The following is a 14,399-nucleotide window of genomic DNA, read 5'->3' as shown; positions in this document are numbered from 1 at the left end:
TCATATAAATTATCTGTATTATGTATGGCAGTATTTTTTTTTTCCAAATCATGCTGCCGTTTATTTCAGGGTAAGTGAAGGATCCACAGAATGCCTTACATTCAACACTAGACCAATTAAAAAAAAAAACAAAACTTCACAAGTCAACATTAGAAGAGTGAAATTCCTTTAAGAAATGTAAGTTTTAACTCTGTGTTTATTATGAAGCCCACAAATCAAAAATATAATACTCTGTTTCACAGTCCATTTTAAATTCTGCAGTTAGGTCATGTGAGGAATGGAAGCTCAGATGTTGTGAGGCAGAACAGAATAATAGGAGAGAAGACAGTTACAATACTGAGATGTACATCAGTAGAAATGCTGGCTATTTTAGGAGCCATGGAAATGTTCACTGCAACAACTGCAGGGTCAGCCATTGATCTTGATGTCAAATGTTTTCATTACTTATAGTTGGTTTCTTAAAAGTATCAGTGAAACTCCCCTTAGAATATTTCCTTTTACTGATTTCAAAATGGGTAAGTCTTCAAAGCTGCAACTCAGTTTCACATAATCAGGGAAAGGAAAAAGTAATCTGGCTCTACAATTTCAAATATGACTGGATAGGATTTTAGTTGCCAGTCCCTTCTCCTTCCTTATTTCTTCCTACTTCCAAAGTCCATTCTATCAAGACAAGCACAGGATGTAAATAATTTATTGCCCTGAGTAAATAATGCTTGTTATGTAAAAAATGTTCTTCTTCTGTATGATTTTCTATACTCTGTACCAGACAAAGTTCAGTTGCTCAGTCGTGTCTGACTCTTTGTGACCCCATGGACTGCGGCACGCCAGGCTTCCAGTCCACTTTTCATGATAATTAATGCCATGTATCCTGAAAAGTAGATGCAACTGAGTTAAAATTTATCCCTCTAATTTTCTATCATTATAAATGTAGCTCTTTTAAAATTCTTCGCTTGTATAAAATACCCCAAATAGGATTTGTGTTACTTTCCAAAAGATGATTTCTTCTTGTGGGGGAAAAAGTGACTTGTATAAGGGTGCCTTCTTGCTTTACTGGGGAAGAGAAGCGTCCCTGTTGTGTATATGTGGTGGAGGTGAGAGAGTTGCGGAGGGTGGTGTTCACACAGGCCGGTCTTCTGTTTCTGCCTAGGTTCAGGGGCTGCTCCCCCCACCCAGGGCCCGCCTGGCCCTGCGTCGGCAGCGTCAGTCCAGGGGCCTCCACAGCCTCCACAGCCGTCCATCCTGCAGCCTGGATCTCAGGTTCTCCCCCCGCCGCCCACTGCGCTAAACGGTCCCGGGGCCTCACCCTTGCCTCCGCCAACGCACAGACCAGACGGGCTCCCTGGGCCTGCTCCTCCGAACGCTCAGTACCAGCCCGCGCCTCTCCCAGGACAGACCCTGGGCCCTGGATATCCGGCACAGCAGGGTAAAGTCGCCTTGGGTTACCTGGGGGTACCCTTAGCTGGGAATCAGGTTTGTTCCAATGGTACTGGACATCTATCCCTTACTGTTTTTGAATAGTGTAACAAGTAAAAAGACAAGGGGAACTGCAGACTTTTGCTTTTAATTCCCTGCCTTATTTAATATGAAAAATGCAGCATGCTCGACTGAACAGCATAATACTGCCAGTGAGCCCTGCGTCTGCATTTTGGGCTTATAGTCACTTCTTTTTCACTTTTCTTCCCAGCAGCCAACTACGGGCCCCCGGTAGCAGGGGCCCAGCTCTCCTACCCGGGAGGCTTCCCGGGGGGGCCTGCACAGATGGCCGGCCCGCCACAGCCCCAGAAGAAGCTGGATCCCGACTCCGTCCCCAGCCCCGTAAGTGCTCTGCTCTCCGTCTCCGTGAAGAACCCACTCTTCTTCTGTACTCTCAGAAACTTCAGCTTGTCAGCGTTTACCCTGTCCTTTATCGTCCAAGCACAGTGCCATCACATGGACAAGGCTCGCTTCCCTCTGTATGTACGGGGTGGGGAGGGGGCGTCATGCTATACGAGAGGTCTCAGCCTGTGAGAGACGCAGCCTCTGGGGACTTCTCTGGTGTCATGTAATCTTGGCAGTACCCATTGATGTTTATTCTCATGTACATCAGCTGTATTTATTGATACTTAATGATTCATTTGTAGTAAGAATATATTCTATATAAAAATGCTATTTTCAGAAACTAAAAGATCCTTTCAGGATACCCATAGGAGTGAGAGTACAAAGTATTTTACATATTTTTAAAAACTGCTTTATATAAAATCAGAGCTATAACTTACTCTCCTCCACCAAAGTGATTTTCTCTAGAGGAGTACTCTTTAGTAACTGTATCAGGCAGCTTTATTAGGTTTAGTCTGCATAACAAACAGTCCTCAATTTGGCTTACATCCACAAAGATTTTTTTATCACCTAGGTTACCTGTAAGCTGCATTAGCTGCAGTTTGATTTTAGATTCTGCTCCGTATGCCCTTATCACTCCAGAATCCAGAGTGAAGGGGCATCCCTCCTGGGGACATGTATTATTATGACAATGGGAGAAAAGGGGGAAAACCGGTTAAAAGGTGCAGTAGCTCTTAAAGCTTCCAGTCAGATGTGACACATGTCAAAATCATTCACCTGTCCTTGGCTGAAGCAAGTCATATATCAGAGCCTGATGTCAATGGCGGAGGGATGTAAATGTTTGCCTCAGAAATTGGAAGTCTTATGGCTCTGAGCAGGGATGTAAACTCCTTTGGAGTAAGAAATGAAATTGTGTACAGTTAACTTTCATCTTTGAAGTGGTTTTATAAACATGAGTCGAAAAATTTAGAAAGAGACTAAAGAGCACTAAGAGGTACTATGTTTATATTTTATATTTTTATAACCTAACTTTTATATTAACAAATCATCAGAAACCTTAGTAGCTCACAAGCACTATTTATTCATGCTCATGAGTCTGGGCAGGCTTGCTAATCTGGGCTGGATTTGACTGATTTTGGCTTGCTTTCTGCATGAGGGGTCAGCTAGAGGCTTGGCTGGAGTCTTGGTCGAGGATGGTCTGTGCATTTTCTGTGGTTTCTGTAGCCAAGTACCATAAACTCGGTAGCTTAAAGCAACAGGGATTTCTTGTCTGAGCTCTGGAGGTGGTAGGTCTGAAGTCAGTGTAGGCAGGGCTGTGCTCCCTCCAGAAGTTCCGTGAGCGAGCCTGTTCGTGTCTCTTCATTCTTTGGCTTGTAGTCCCATCATTCCAGTCTCTGCCTCTGTTGTTACATCACCTTTCCCTCATCTCTGTGTCTTTTCCTCCAGGTTTCGATCTCAAAACTGCTTGTGCCCTTCTCATAAGTTTCGTGTGACTCCCTTCTCATAAGTTTCGTGTGACTCCCTTTAGGGTCCACCAGATAGTCTAGAATAAGCATCAGCTCTCAAAATTCTTAATTTGATCAATTCTTTTGCTATATGCAGTGTTTTTGTTGTTTAGTCACTAAGCTGTGTTCGATTCTTTTGTGACCCCATGGACTGTAGCCCACCAGGCTCCCCTGTCCATGGGATTCTGCAGGCAAGAATACTGGAGGGGGTAACCATTTCCTTCTCCAGGGAATCTTCCCAACCCAAGGGCCAAACTTGCGTCTCCTGCTTTGCCGGCAGATTCTTTACCTTCTGAGCCCCCGAGAAAGCCCTATATGCAGTGAGTGCCCTTATTGATGATCCTATTTCCAGCCATTACTTTTCTAGCTTATTATTGGGTTGGCCACAATGTTCATTCAGGTTTTCCTGTATGATGGTATGGAAAAACACAAACGAACTTTTTGGCCAACCCAATATTAAATTATTCCACTTGAAGAAGTATCATGATGTATTTATGTGATTGACAGTTTAACTTCTTATTTCTCTGCTTGTATGTAACTTCTACAGACTCTCTAGTTCATTTCACTTCATTCTCTGATGCTTTTGACTCCCGCTTTGTTGTTAATTTCTCCAGTACTATTTCTGTTACAGTTACTAGCAATTTTATTATCCGTCTGTAGACTCTTCCATCTCCAGTGTCTCTCAGTTCTTGATCTTCCTTTCTTCTGATGTGCTTTTCATCTGCCCCACATCTAGTCTTTCTGTCATTGCCAGTGACTGTGTATCTTCAAAGTCTCAGTTGAAAACATTCCATGCTCCAACCACTGACTCTCATCTTTTCAGCTCATTCCCTTTAGGACTCAAACTCCCATAATACTCACCCACCAGGATTTACAATCTACCACTTTTTCTTGATTCACGTCACCTCCATCTTCTCACTTCTCTTAAGCAGCTTAGATTACATGATCCGTAATTAAAATCTGTCCCTTGCATCCCAGAGCATCTTCTTCTCTGAATTCCTTTGCCCCCTCCCTCCACTGAATTCATCTAGAAAATTCCCATTTGTTGTTAAACTAACTTTCCACCTACTCTGTGGATGCTGAAGACAACTCGAGAAAGATGCATGCCATGCTGACTGGTCTCACTTTGAAATCATAGTCACTAAACTTCGCAGCAGCAGCAAACTAAAGTGAACGTTCAGTTGTGTTTTCTAAGACCTGGCTGCGTGAAATACTAACTGGTGGAACATTTAAAATCACGGATGCCTTGCTCCCAGCCCCCCACATTATGATTTAATTGTACTGGGCCTTGGGGCTTTTCAAGCTTTCTCCATTAATTCCAATGTGTAGCAAGTTTGGAGACCATCACCCACTTCAACTGACCCCCTTCCATGTCCCTGGATGACTGTCGTTTCTTCTCTCTTGGAACTTCTGATACTACCTTTCCCTTTTCTGACTCTTTAATGATCACCTTGCTTCTGAGAAAATAGAAGAAATGCAAAGAGAAGCTCTGCATGCTTCATTTCTGCATCTCCCCGTGTCTGTGCCCGTTTACCCCTCTTCCCGCTGTTAGGGTGAATAAGCTTGTCCATACTCCTGACCAAGGCCGTCGCATCCACTTGTGCCCCGGAATCCATCCCTTATGGCCTTTCAAGAACAGCCTCCCAGAAAATGTCCACTATATTAGAGTTCTCAAAAACAAAAAACAACCACTAGGATATATGTCTCTATATGGAAATAAATTTATTTTAAAGAATTGGTTTGCTTGATTGTTGGGGACTGGCAAGACCAAAATCTGCTGGACTGGCCAGCATGCTGGAGACACAGGAAGAGCTGATGTTGCAGCTGGAGTCTGAAGGTGTCTGGAAGCAAAGTTCTCTCTTCCTCCTGGGACCTTGCTCTGTTTCTCTTCATCCTTCAACAGGTTGGATGAGGCCCACCCACTGCTTCACGCAAAGTCTACTGATTAAATTCTAATCATGTATTTTTTAAAAAATACCTTCACAGCAAGATCTGGACTGGCGTTTGTAACTGGGTACTGTGACCTAGCTACATACATACACACACACACCGTTCTGTCCCGGGCCCTCCCTGCTCTTCTCCATCGCGTCAGTCACACCAGCCTCCTTGGTATTCCTCAGCCAGCTGTCCTCCTGCCTCCAGGCCTTTGCTCATGTGGTCCCCTCTGCCCAGATCTCTTCCCCGACGTAGATGCAGAGCGTGGCTCAGTTCTGTGTTTCCTTCACGGCCCCATTGCTCATCCCTGATCTCACTTGCACCCTTGTCCGCGTCGCTCGTATCCATGGCACTTATGACCTCACATAGGCTGTATCTTATCTATGCACTTATCTCCTGTCTTCCAAACTAGGATGTCAGCTCCAGGAGGTCCAGGATTTGGTTTTGTTCACTGCTGTGTCCCTAGCACACAGAACAGGGCCTAGTACAGAGTATGCCCTCACATATTTGTTGAATGAATGTTAACAACAAAAGCAATAAGCAGTATATGTTGTGATTTATTTCAGACTCCTAAAATATACACATACAAATCAGTCCAATAGTATTTCTATCTTAAAAGTAGTGAAATAGCAATGCCATATGGAACCTGTTTATGTTCTTATTACCAAAGTAGAATGCTTTTGCTAACTAAATTAATTCTTCCTTCTGGAAAGAAAGATGTGAAACCATATTTTCTGATCTGTTGCATGCCAGTCCTGAGCTAAGGGCTCACTACACTTTCAGATGGTGGTCTTAATCCACATTTTTGGAGTTGAGGACACTGGCATCACCATCAAACTCTTCCTCACTCTCTAATCAGCGGGAGGATTATCCAGAATTTGAGCTCTTCCTGTCCCCCTCTTTCTCTAACCATGCCAAAGTGCAGATATTTCTGCTTTAAGCAGCCTGCCTTAGCGGTGCACATGCATCTTGTTATCTTGCCTCCCTTATCTGTCTTCTTCATTTATCTCAGGAAGATCACTTTCTTTTTTTCTCTTTCCTGATTCTATTTTATGAGAGCACTCTATTCATAGCAGAGAAGTGTGAAAGTAATTCTAGTGGCACATCTTCTGGAGGAAAAAGAAATCCATAAACTTTGAAGTGGCATTAGCATTATCAGGAGTTACTGTCAATCAAGCTGAAATCCTTTAAGAACTGAGGCACACTCAAAACCTCTATTGAGATTTCTCTGTGGTGTTTTATGTCTAAGCTGTTTTCCGAGAACATGGATTTGAGGTTTAAATAAAAGCTCTATTTTTAATAATCAGAAAAAGAATATATACATATGAATCACTTTGCTGTATACCTGAAACTAATGTGATATTATAAATCAGCTATGCTTCAACTTAAAAAGAAAAAACAACTCCTAACAGAAAGAAAGAAACCATTGCTTAATCCAATAAAAACTATATGTTTAGAAATTACTAGAACTGTTATATTTCTTACTTTCTTTGTAGTATTCTAGATCTCTTTGTAGTATTCTAGCAAAGATGTGTATTTATTTAGAAGTGTATAATTACCACTTGTCCTTGTTTCTTTGGCGGCAGTGCTTTGTAAGTTGCAAATGGCTAATTTAAAACAAACTTTCTGGAAGCATAGTCTGTTTTGAGACTGAGAGCTATCTATGTTCAATATATAGATTATTGTGGTTTTTACCTCACTTTCATATTTGACACTTCATTGGTTGAAATGATGACAGTAAATGTTGATAGTAGAAAAGCTCCTCCAGTTTTGAAGAAACCAGATGACCCCTGTGGTTGAAATGCAGAGTGTAATTACCGGGGTTTGATTTTTCTCTTTGCTTCTTTTCTTTGCCCATGGTAGCTTTTAGTCTCATTGTGTCTTACAGTAGTTGCGTTTGGAGCATATTCAGTACCCTTAATTGAGTAAGAGTTTAAATCCTATGAAATTAAAGAGAAGTGTGTGGATTTAAAAGCAGGCTAAATCTCTCTGATATGTTGTAGAAACCAATGATATCAGTGCCACCTAGGATATGGTTGGGCTAGATGGGAGGGAAACGGAGCAGGTAACGCTTCAGAGCTCAGGGAAGGACAGCTTTCGTGTTAGTAGTAGTTTTTTTTAATTGAAATATAGTTGGTTTGCAATATTGTGTTTCAAATACATAGCAGAGTGATTCAGTTACACATATTTTTCAGATTTTTTTCCCCACTGAATACAGTTCCCTGTGCTATATAGTAAATCCTGTTGTTTATCTATTTTATACATGGTGATGTGTATATGTTAATCCCAAACTCCTAATTTATTTCTTCCCTTTCCCCTTTGGTAACCATAAATTTGTTTTCTGTGTCTGTTAGTTTGTTTCTGCTTTGTAAATAAATTCATTTGTATTATTTTTTAGATTCCACGTTTAAGCAATACCATATATTTGTCTTTTTGTCTTACTTCACTCAGTATGATAATCTCCCATGTCTGTCCACGTTGCTGCAAATGGCAATATCTCATTCTTTTTTATGGCTGAATAATATTCTGTTATATATAGTATGTACAGGATCTTCTTTATCCATTCATCTGCTTGTAGACACTTAGATTGTTTCCAGTAGTCTTAGCTATTGTAAATAGTGCTGCTATGAACATTGGGGTGCATTGTATCTTTTTTAATTCATTTTTATCTTTTCCAGATATATATACTGAGGAGTGGCATTACCATATCATATGGTAGCTCTATTTTTAGTTTTTGAGGAACCTCCACACTGTTTTCCATAGTAGCTATACCAATTATATTTCCACCAACCATGTAGGAGAGTTCCTTTTTCTCCACACCCTCCCTGGCATTTATTATATATAGACTTTTTGATAATGAGCAGTGTGAGGTGATTTACCTCATTGTAATTTTGGTTTGCATTTCTGTAAATGACTAGTGATGTCGAGCATGTTTTCATGTGCCTGTTGATCATCTGTGTGTCTTCCTTGGAGAATTATCTATTAATATACAGGTCTTCTGTCCATTTTTTGATTGGCTTGTCTGTTTCTTTAATGTTGAGCTGTATGAGCTGTTTGGATATTTAGGAAATTAGCCTCTTGTCAGTCACATCATTTGCAGTCTATAGGTTGTCTTTTTGTTTTATTTATGGTTTTCTTTGTTGTGCAAAAGCTCTTAAGTTTGCTTAGGCCTCATTTGTTTATTTTTGCTTTTTTTTATTTTGCCTTGGGAGATTGAGCTAAGAAAATATTGCTACAATATGTGTCTGAGAATGTTTTACCTATGTTTTCTTCTAGGAGTCTTATGGTGTCATGTCTTATATTTAAGTCTTTAAACTATTTTGAGTTTATTTGTGCATGTGGTGTGAAGAATTGTGCTAACTGTATTGATTTACATGAAGCTATCCAGTTTTCTCAGCACCACTTTCTGAAAAGACTGACTATTCTTCATTGTATATTCTTGCTTCTCTTCTTGAAGATTTAACTGAATGTAGGTGTGTGGGTTTACTTCTGGGCTCTGTTCTGTTCCATTGATCCATGTATGGTTTTGTGCCAGTGCTACACTGTTTTGATGATAGTAGCTTCATAGTGTTGTCTGAAGTCTGAGAAAGTTATGCTTCCTGCTTTGTTCTTTTTCCTCAGGATTGCCTTTGGTAATTCTGGGTCCTTTGTGGTTCCATATAAATTTTACGATTATTTCTCCTAGTTCTGTGAAAAATGCCACAGACAATATGATAAGGATCACATTAAATCTGTAGATTGCCTTGGGTAGTATGACCATTTTAACAATATTAATTCTTCCAATCCAAGAGATGGATGTCTTTCCATTTCCCTTTCTCCTTCTGATGTTTCATTGTTAAAGAAATGTAGCAGATTTCCATATGTTAGTCTGGTACTCTGCTGCCTTCCTGAGTTCATTTGTTAGCTCCCATAGTGTTGGTATGGAGTGTTTAGGGTTTTCCGTATAGAGTATCATGTCATCTGCATATAGTAACAGTTTTACCACCCAGGGACACCAGGCCTGTGCTGACTGCTCCTCCCCATCCTCATCCTTTGGTACTACCGAGTTACAAGGGGGATCGTTCCTGCAGCTTTGGTTGTGTAAGAGGTCTTCTGCCAGCTTTCCGTTAGTACTCTCTGAGAATTCTCCCACATGTAGATGTATTTTTGATGTGTGTGGGAGGAGGTGAGCTCCACATCCTTCTCCTCTGCCTTCTACTCTTGATCTCCCCTCACGTTAATAGTGTCTTTAAACTGCACGTCCTCCAGTGTAAATATTCCACTCTGAATGCTCATCTCATTTCTCCCCTCTTTCCCCTCTAAATTTTTACTCCTTCCTTTTTTTTTTTTTTAGTTTTTTGCCACTTTTACCCTGTAAGGAAGAAGTGAGGGCAGGGAGAAGAGAAAGAGAAAGACCCTTTTTTTTTAAGAATTCCTTGCAACTAGTCCCTGGAAAGTTACAACAGGACAGTATTTTGTGCCTATATCTTCATCAATAAATGTTTTAGTAGAGAAATATAAGGTGTTTCCAAATTAGAGGACAAAACTTTCGGACTTTTCTTTTCTTCTCATCTGTACATGATAGGCAAAAGCCATATGGGAACAGTTGATATTGTTTGTTTCTTATGTCGCAAGAAGCAGGGATGTGGTGGGGAAACTTGAAAGGCCAAGTAAAGATTAAGAGGGATTTGAGGAGAAAAGTCAGGGCTTCTTTAATTTATATGCTGTAAATAATTTCTTCTGAATTTAATTATTTTTAGCTTTTTAGAGTTTCCTTTAACTACAGAAAGTATTTTTTTAATGTTATTTTCAATTTCTTTTCTAGTGAGAATCCTTTCCCAAAGAACTGTTACCTGTGATCCCAAGAAACAAATTGAATAAAAATAGATTTCCCTGAAAGATCAGAGTTGGAGCTCAAGAGTATTACAGAATAGAATTTGGAAGCTAGTGGCTTAAGGTTGTGAAAGTAAACAAAAGTGAGGCTGAAGATATGATGGATTCTCAATGAGAGTTTGATTTGAAATCAGCTGAAAGGATTTAGAAAATGCCTGTGTGTGTGCGTGTGTGTAATGAGAGGGAAATGTTGAGAAGTCTAAACTGACTTTAACGTGCCCTTGATCTCTTACTGTCAGATCCAGGTGATCGAGAGTGACCGAGCCAGCAGAGTGGGACAAGTTTATGCCACCAACGCCAGAGGCCAGATCCCGCCACTGGTCACGACAGACTGTGTCATACAAGACCAAGGTATTCTTCTCTCAGTTACGTTTCTGACTGAGGTCTTAGTATTTCTCACCTTTTTTTTTCCTTAAAGCAAATGCACTGATACCCTCCAGTCATGCTGTCACGGATGGGCCACCCCTTTATAGCTGGTAACAGGAACTAATTTGTCATTAATCGAGTGTGGAGAAGGTACTGTCAGCTGAATTCTTGTCAAAATCTACAAGTTTAAGAAAATTTTAAATTTTAATTTATGGGTTTAAATTTGTTCATGCCCTACTTTGGTTTAATTTATTTACTACAGTGAGAACCTGGCAGGGTGGCATGAACGGATGGTAGGGAATTAACTGTTTAATTAAGCCAGCAGACTTGGTTCTAGCCCTGGTGACATTTTTTAAATAAGTCCTTTAATGTTTTGGGCTTTGGTTTCCCATTTTAGAACTGGATGGGGAGAGGCTGAGCTGTCTCTACTGACTCTATCCCATGTTTGCTATCAGTTTCCTATTTCTGTTAAACTTTGTGCAGGTTTAATCAGGGAATATATTATTCTGTTTATGGCAAGTTAAAATACAGCCTGGTGCAATGCGTCATCTTAGATTCTGAACTTAATGGATTATATACTCAGTTCTAGAAATATAACACTGATACGCAAGCAGGCGTGTCGTCTCATCTCAGAGTTGTCGAGTCAGCCAGTTTCCTGGTGGGCCCCCCTCTTGTTAGTCCATCCTGGGTTCTGCCTCCAGCACGGTCTTTTGAGAGCTTGCAGACCAGTGAGGCAGAAGGACCTGTGATTGGGAGTTTGGCACACCTGCATGCACACCCAGGCTCTCTTCCTCACCATCCTGAGTTTTGCTTACCCCACCCCTCTGAACCTCAGTGTTGCCCTCTGTGAGATGTGAGGACTAAGACCTGCCCTGCAGGGCCAGTGTGAGGATTAAAGGTGACTGTGTGTGTGTGTCTGTGTCTGTATGCTTGCGTTGTTGTTCAGCCACTCAAGTCGTGTCCAACTCTGCGACCCCGTGGACTGCAGCACACCAAGCTTCCCTGTCCTTCTCCATCTCCTGGAGCTTGCTCAAACTCATGTCCATTGAGTTGATGATGCCATCCAACCGTCTCATCCTCTGTCGTCCCCTTCTCCTCCTGCCTTCAATCTTTCCGAGCATCAGGGTCTTTTCCAATGAGTCAGTTCTTTGCATCAGGTGGCCAGAGTATTGGAACTTCAGCTTCAGCATCAGTCCTTCCAGTGAATATTCAGGATTGATTTCCTTCAGGACTGACTGGTGTGCATGTTGGAAGTATCTTTATACGTACGTGGGGTCTTGACCTGTAGAAGGGGTTGATATAGATTACAGATGATGTTACTGTTAGAGGTACTACTATTAAAACAGACTTCAGATTACTTCATTTCCTCTACTAAAAGTGATTTGTTCCTGATTACTTAACAGAATCCATCCAAACTTGTTAAATGAATTCATATTTATTCAGTACTTACGACCTGGTAGGTTGAGCTATATGAAATTGCTGATTTTTTCTGTTTTGTTGACCTACAAAAATGGCAGTTTCGTTTCAGCCTAATAGTAAGTGTTACATTTGTATTTTTTAATATTTTAGTTTGAGGCTCTTTACAGGCCTAATGAATATTCCTCACGAGCCTCATCTCTCCCCTGTTTCTTTCTATACATCTGCCTCAGCCATACTAAACTCACCCCCTTCTCCTCATGTCACCGATTCTCATTTTGTGCTATTATCTCTGCAACAGATTAGTACTATGTTTGTTCACCATTGTACCCCTAGAAATTCACCTGGTATCTAGAACATAATGGTCACCCAACAAATATTTATTGAATAAATGTACTTGGTATATATAACTCTAACCCTTTTAGTTGGGGAATTCCTAGTTCTTCCAAACTCAACTTAATTTTCCCTTAGAAATCTCCTCCAATTTCTTCCCTCACAGTGCTTCATAGACACTCCTATTATAACTCTGTTCCATTAAATTTTACTGTGGTTTGGGTCATCTTTCCTACAAGGCTATGAGCTACTTAGAGCAGGATCATACTTGTTCATTCATTCATTCACTTACTCATTCAGCAAACATTCAGTACCTATTACCATTGTGGTTAATATTTATTAAGTGTTTGCTTTGCATTAAGATGTCTTCTGAATACTTTATGTGTATTAATTCATTTAATCCTCTCTGTAATTTACTGGGATAGGCATTAATCTCATCTTCATTTTACAGTGTGAAACCAAAGCACAGAATGCTTAGGTCATTTACCAAGATACTCAGCTAATGGGAAGCAAAGCTAGAATTTGAATCCCAGCATTCTGATGCTAGAAGCCATGCTCTTAACAACTCACCTACTGCCTCAATTCAGAAGTGAAAGACGCAGTTCTGTTCTTTTTTTCCTTTTTTCGGCTATGCCGTGCAGCATGTAGGATCTCAGTTCCCTGACCTGGGATCAAACCTGTACCCCCTGCACTGGGAACGCAGAGTGTTAACCACTGGCCTGCCAGAAAAGTCCCATGGTCTTATTCTTAAATGCGTGCACAATCTGGCAGGAAAAAGATATAACTAAATATTAATATTATAATAGTATGGTAATATTATAAGGATAAAACTCATTTTGCTGTGGGGACTTAAACATGCGGTAACTAGCCCAGCCTGTGCTGCGAGAGCAGGGGCCACTAAGCTGAGCCCCAGGTGAGCAGGTGTGGGCCGGGACACAAGTGGGGAGCTTGGGAGAGAAGGTCGGCAGCCAGCAGAGGCGGCTGTGCTGAGGTCTGGCAGTGGGAGAGCGTGCATGTGTTAAGGAGCAGCACCTGCAGAGCTTGTTGTTTTTGTATTTTTTTTAACATAGAGGTGATTTTTTAAAATTGTGGTTAAATGCACATAAAATAAAGTTTGCTGTGTTAATGATTTTAAGTATACAGTTCACAGTGTCGTGCAACCATCATGATTGTCCATTTCCAGAACATTTTCATCAGTCTACACTGAAACTGTACCCAGTAAACCGCTGCTCCCCATTCCTTCACCCTGCCAGCCCCTGGTGCCTCCTGTTCTGCTCTGTCTCTGAATGCCTCGTGTGAGCAGATTCGTGTGACATCTGTCCTTTGTGTCTGGCTTACTTCACTCAGCATAATATTGTCAGAGTTTGTCCATGCTGCAGCGTGAGTCAGAAGCTCGTTCCTTTTTCAGGCTGAAGGATGCTCACTCTTAGTATATACTGCATTTTGTTGTCCATCCTTTGAAGACCATTGTTGTCCATCTTTTGAAGACCATTCGGGTTTTTTCCATCTCTTGACTACAGTGCACAGCTGTGGCCACGAACACTGGTACACACGCGTCTCTGTGAATCCCTCCTTCAGTTCTCTCAAATGTTTACCTAGGAGTGGAACTGCTGGGTCGTATCGTCCATACAGGGGAAGCGTAGAAGGAAGGAGTGGAAAGAGGGGGAAGGAGGTGGCAAGGTCTTGATTATCATCAGCTCTCCACAGCCTGCAGCCCAGCCCTTGGCAAGAACGGAGAGCCGCCTGGCACGGAGGGAACCCTGCAGTTGGGCAAGTCACACCCGTTTGCTGTAAAGCCCCTTTCTCTGGCTTATTTGCTGTTACTGATTAGTAGACTTTTTAAAATTGTAAATTTTTTTTAATTGAAGTTAAATTGATTTACAGTATCATGTTAGATCCAAGTGTACAGCAGAATGATTCAGTTTTATATATATTTTCTTTTTCAGATTCTTTTCCATTGTAGGTTCTTACAAAATATTGAGCATGGTTCCCTGTGCCATACAGTAGTCAGCGTGGATTATTTTATATATAGTAGCATGTATGTGTTACTCCCAACTTCCTAATTTATCGCTCGCCACTCCTCTCTCCTGTGGTAGCCGTTAGTTTGTTTTCTATGTCTGTGATTCTATTTCTGTTTTATAAATAAGTTCACTTGGG

General features: G+C 41.1%; 1 protein-coding gene across 4 annotated transcripts in view; it reads left to right on the top strand.

The window, feature by feature from the left end:
* The window catches only part of SEC24D (SEC24 homolog D, COPII coat complex component), a 111,957-nt gene that overhangs the window by 17,380 nt on the left and 80,178 nt on the right, over positions 1–14,399 (top strand). For 3 of the 4 annotated variants that reach the window (XM_043438804.1, XM_043438805.1, XM_043438806.1), the window contains exons 5-7: positions 1,148–1,423; positions 1,685–1,815; positions 10,367–10,478. In XM_043438804.1, coding sequence (XP_043294739.1) covers positions 1,148–1,423; positions 1,685–1,815; positions 10,367–10,478 — 519 coding nt within the window. The remainder of the gene's footprint in view (positions 1–1,147; positions 1,424–1,684; positions 1,816–10,366; positions 10,479–14,399) is intronic. The other variant, XM_043438807.1, reaches the window with a different exon arrangement.

The sequence above is a fragment of the Cervus canadensis genome, chromosome 19 (genome assembly GCF_019320065.1).
Source record: "Cervus canadensis isolate Bull #8, Minnesota chromosome 19, ASM1932006v1, whole genome shotgun sequence".
Taxonomy (NCBI): Eukaryota; Metazoa; Chordata; class Mammalia; order Artiodactyla; family Cervidae; genus Cervus; species Cervus canadensis.
This window is presented reverse-complemented; position numbering and strand designations above follow the sequence as displayed.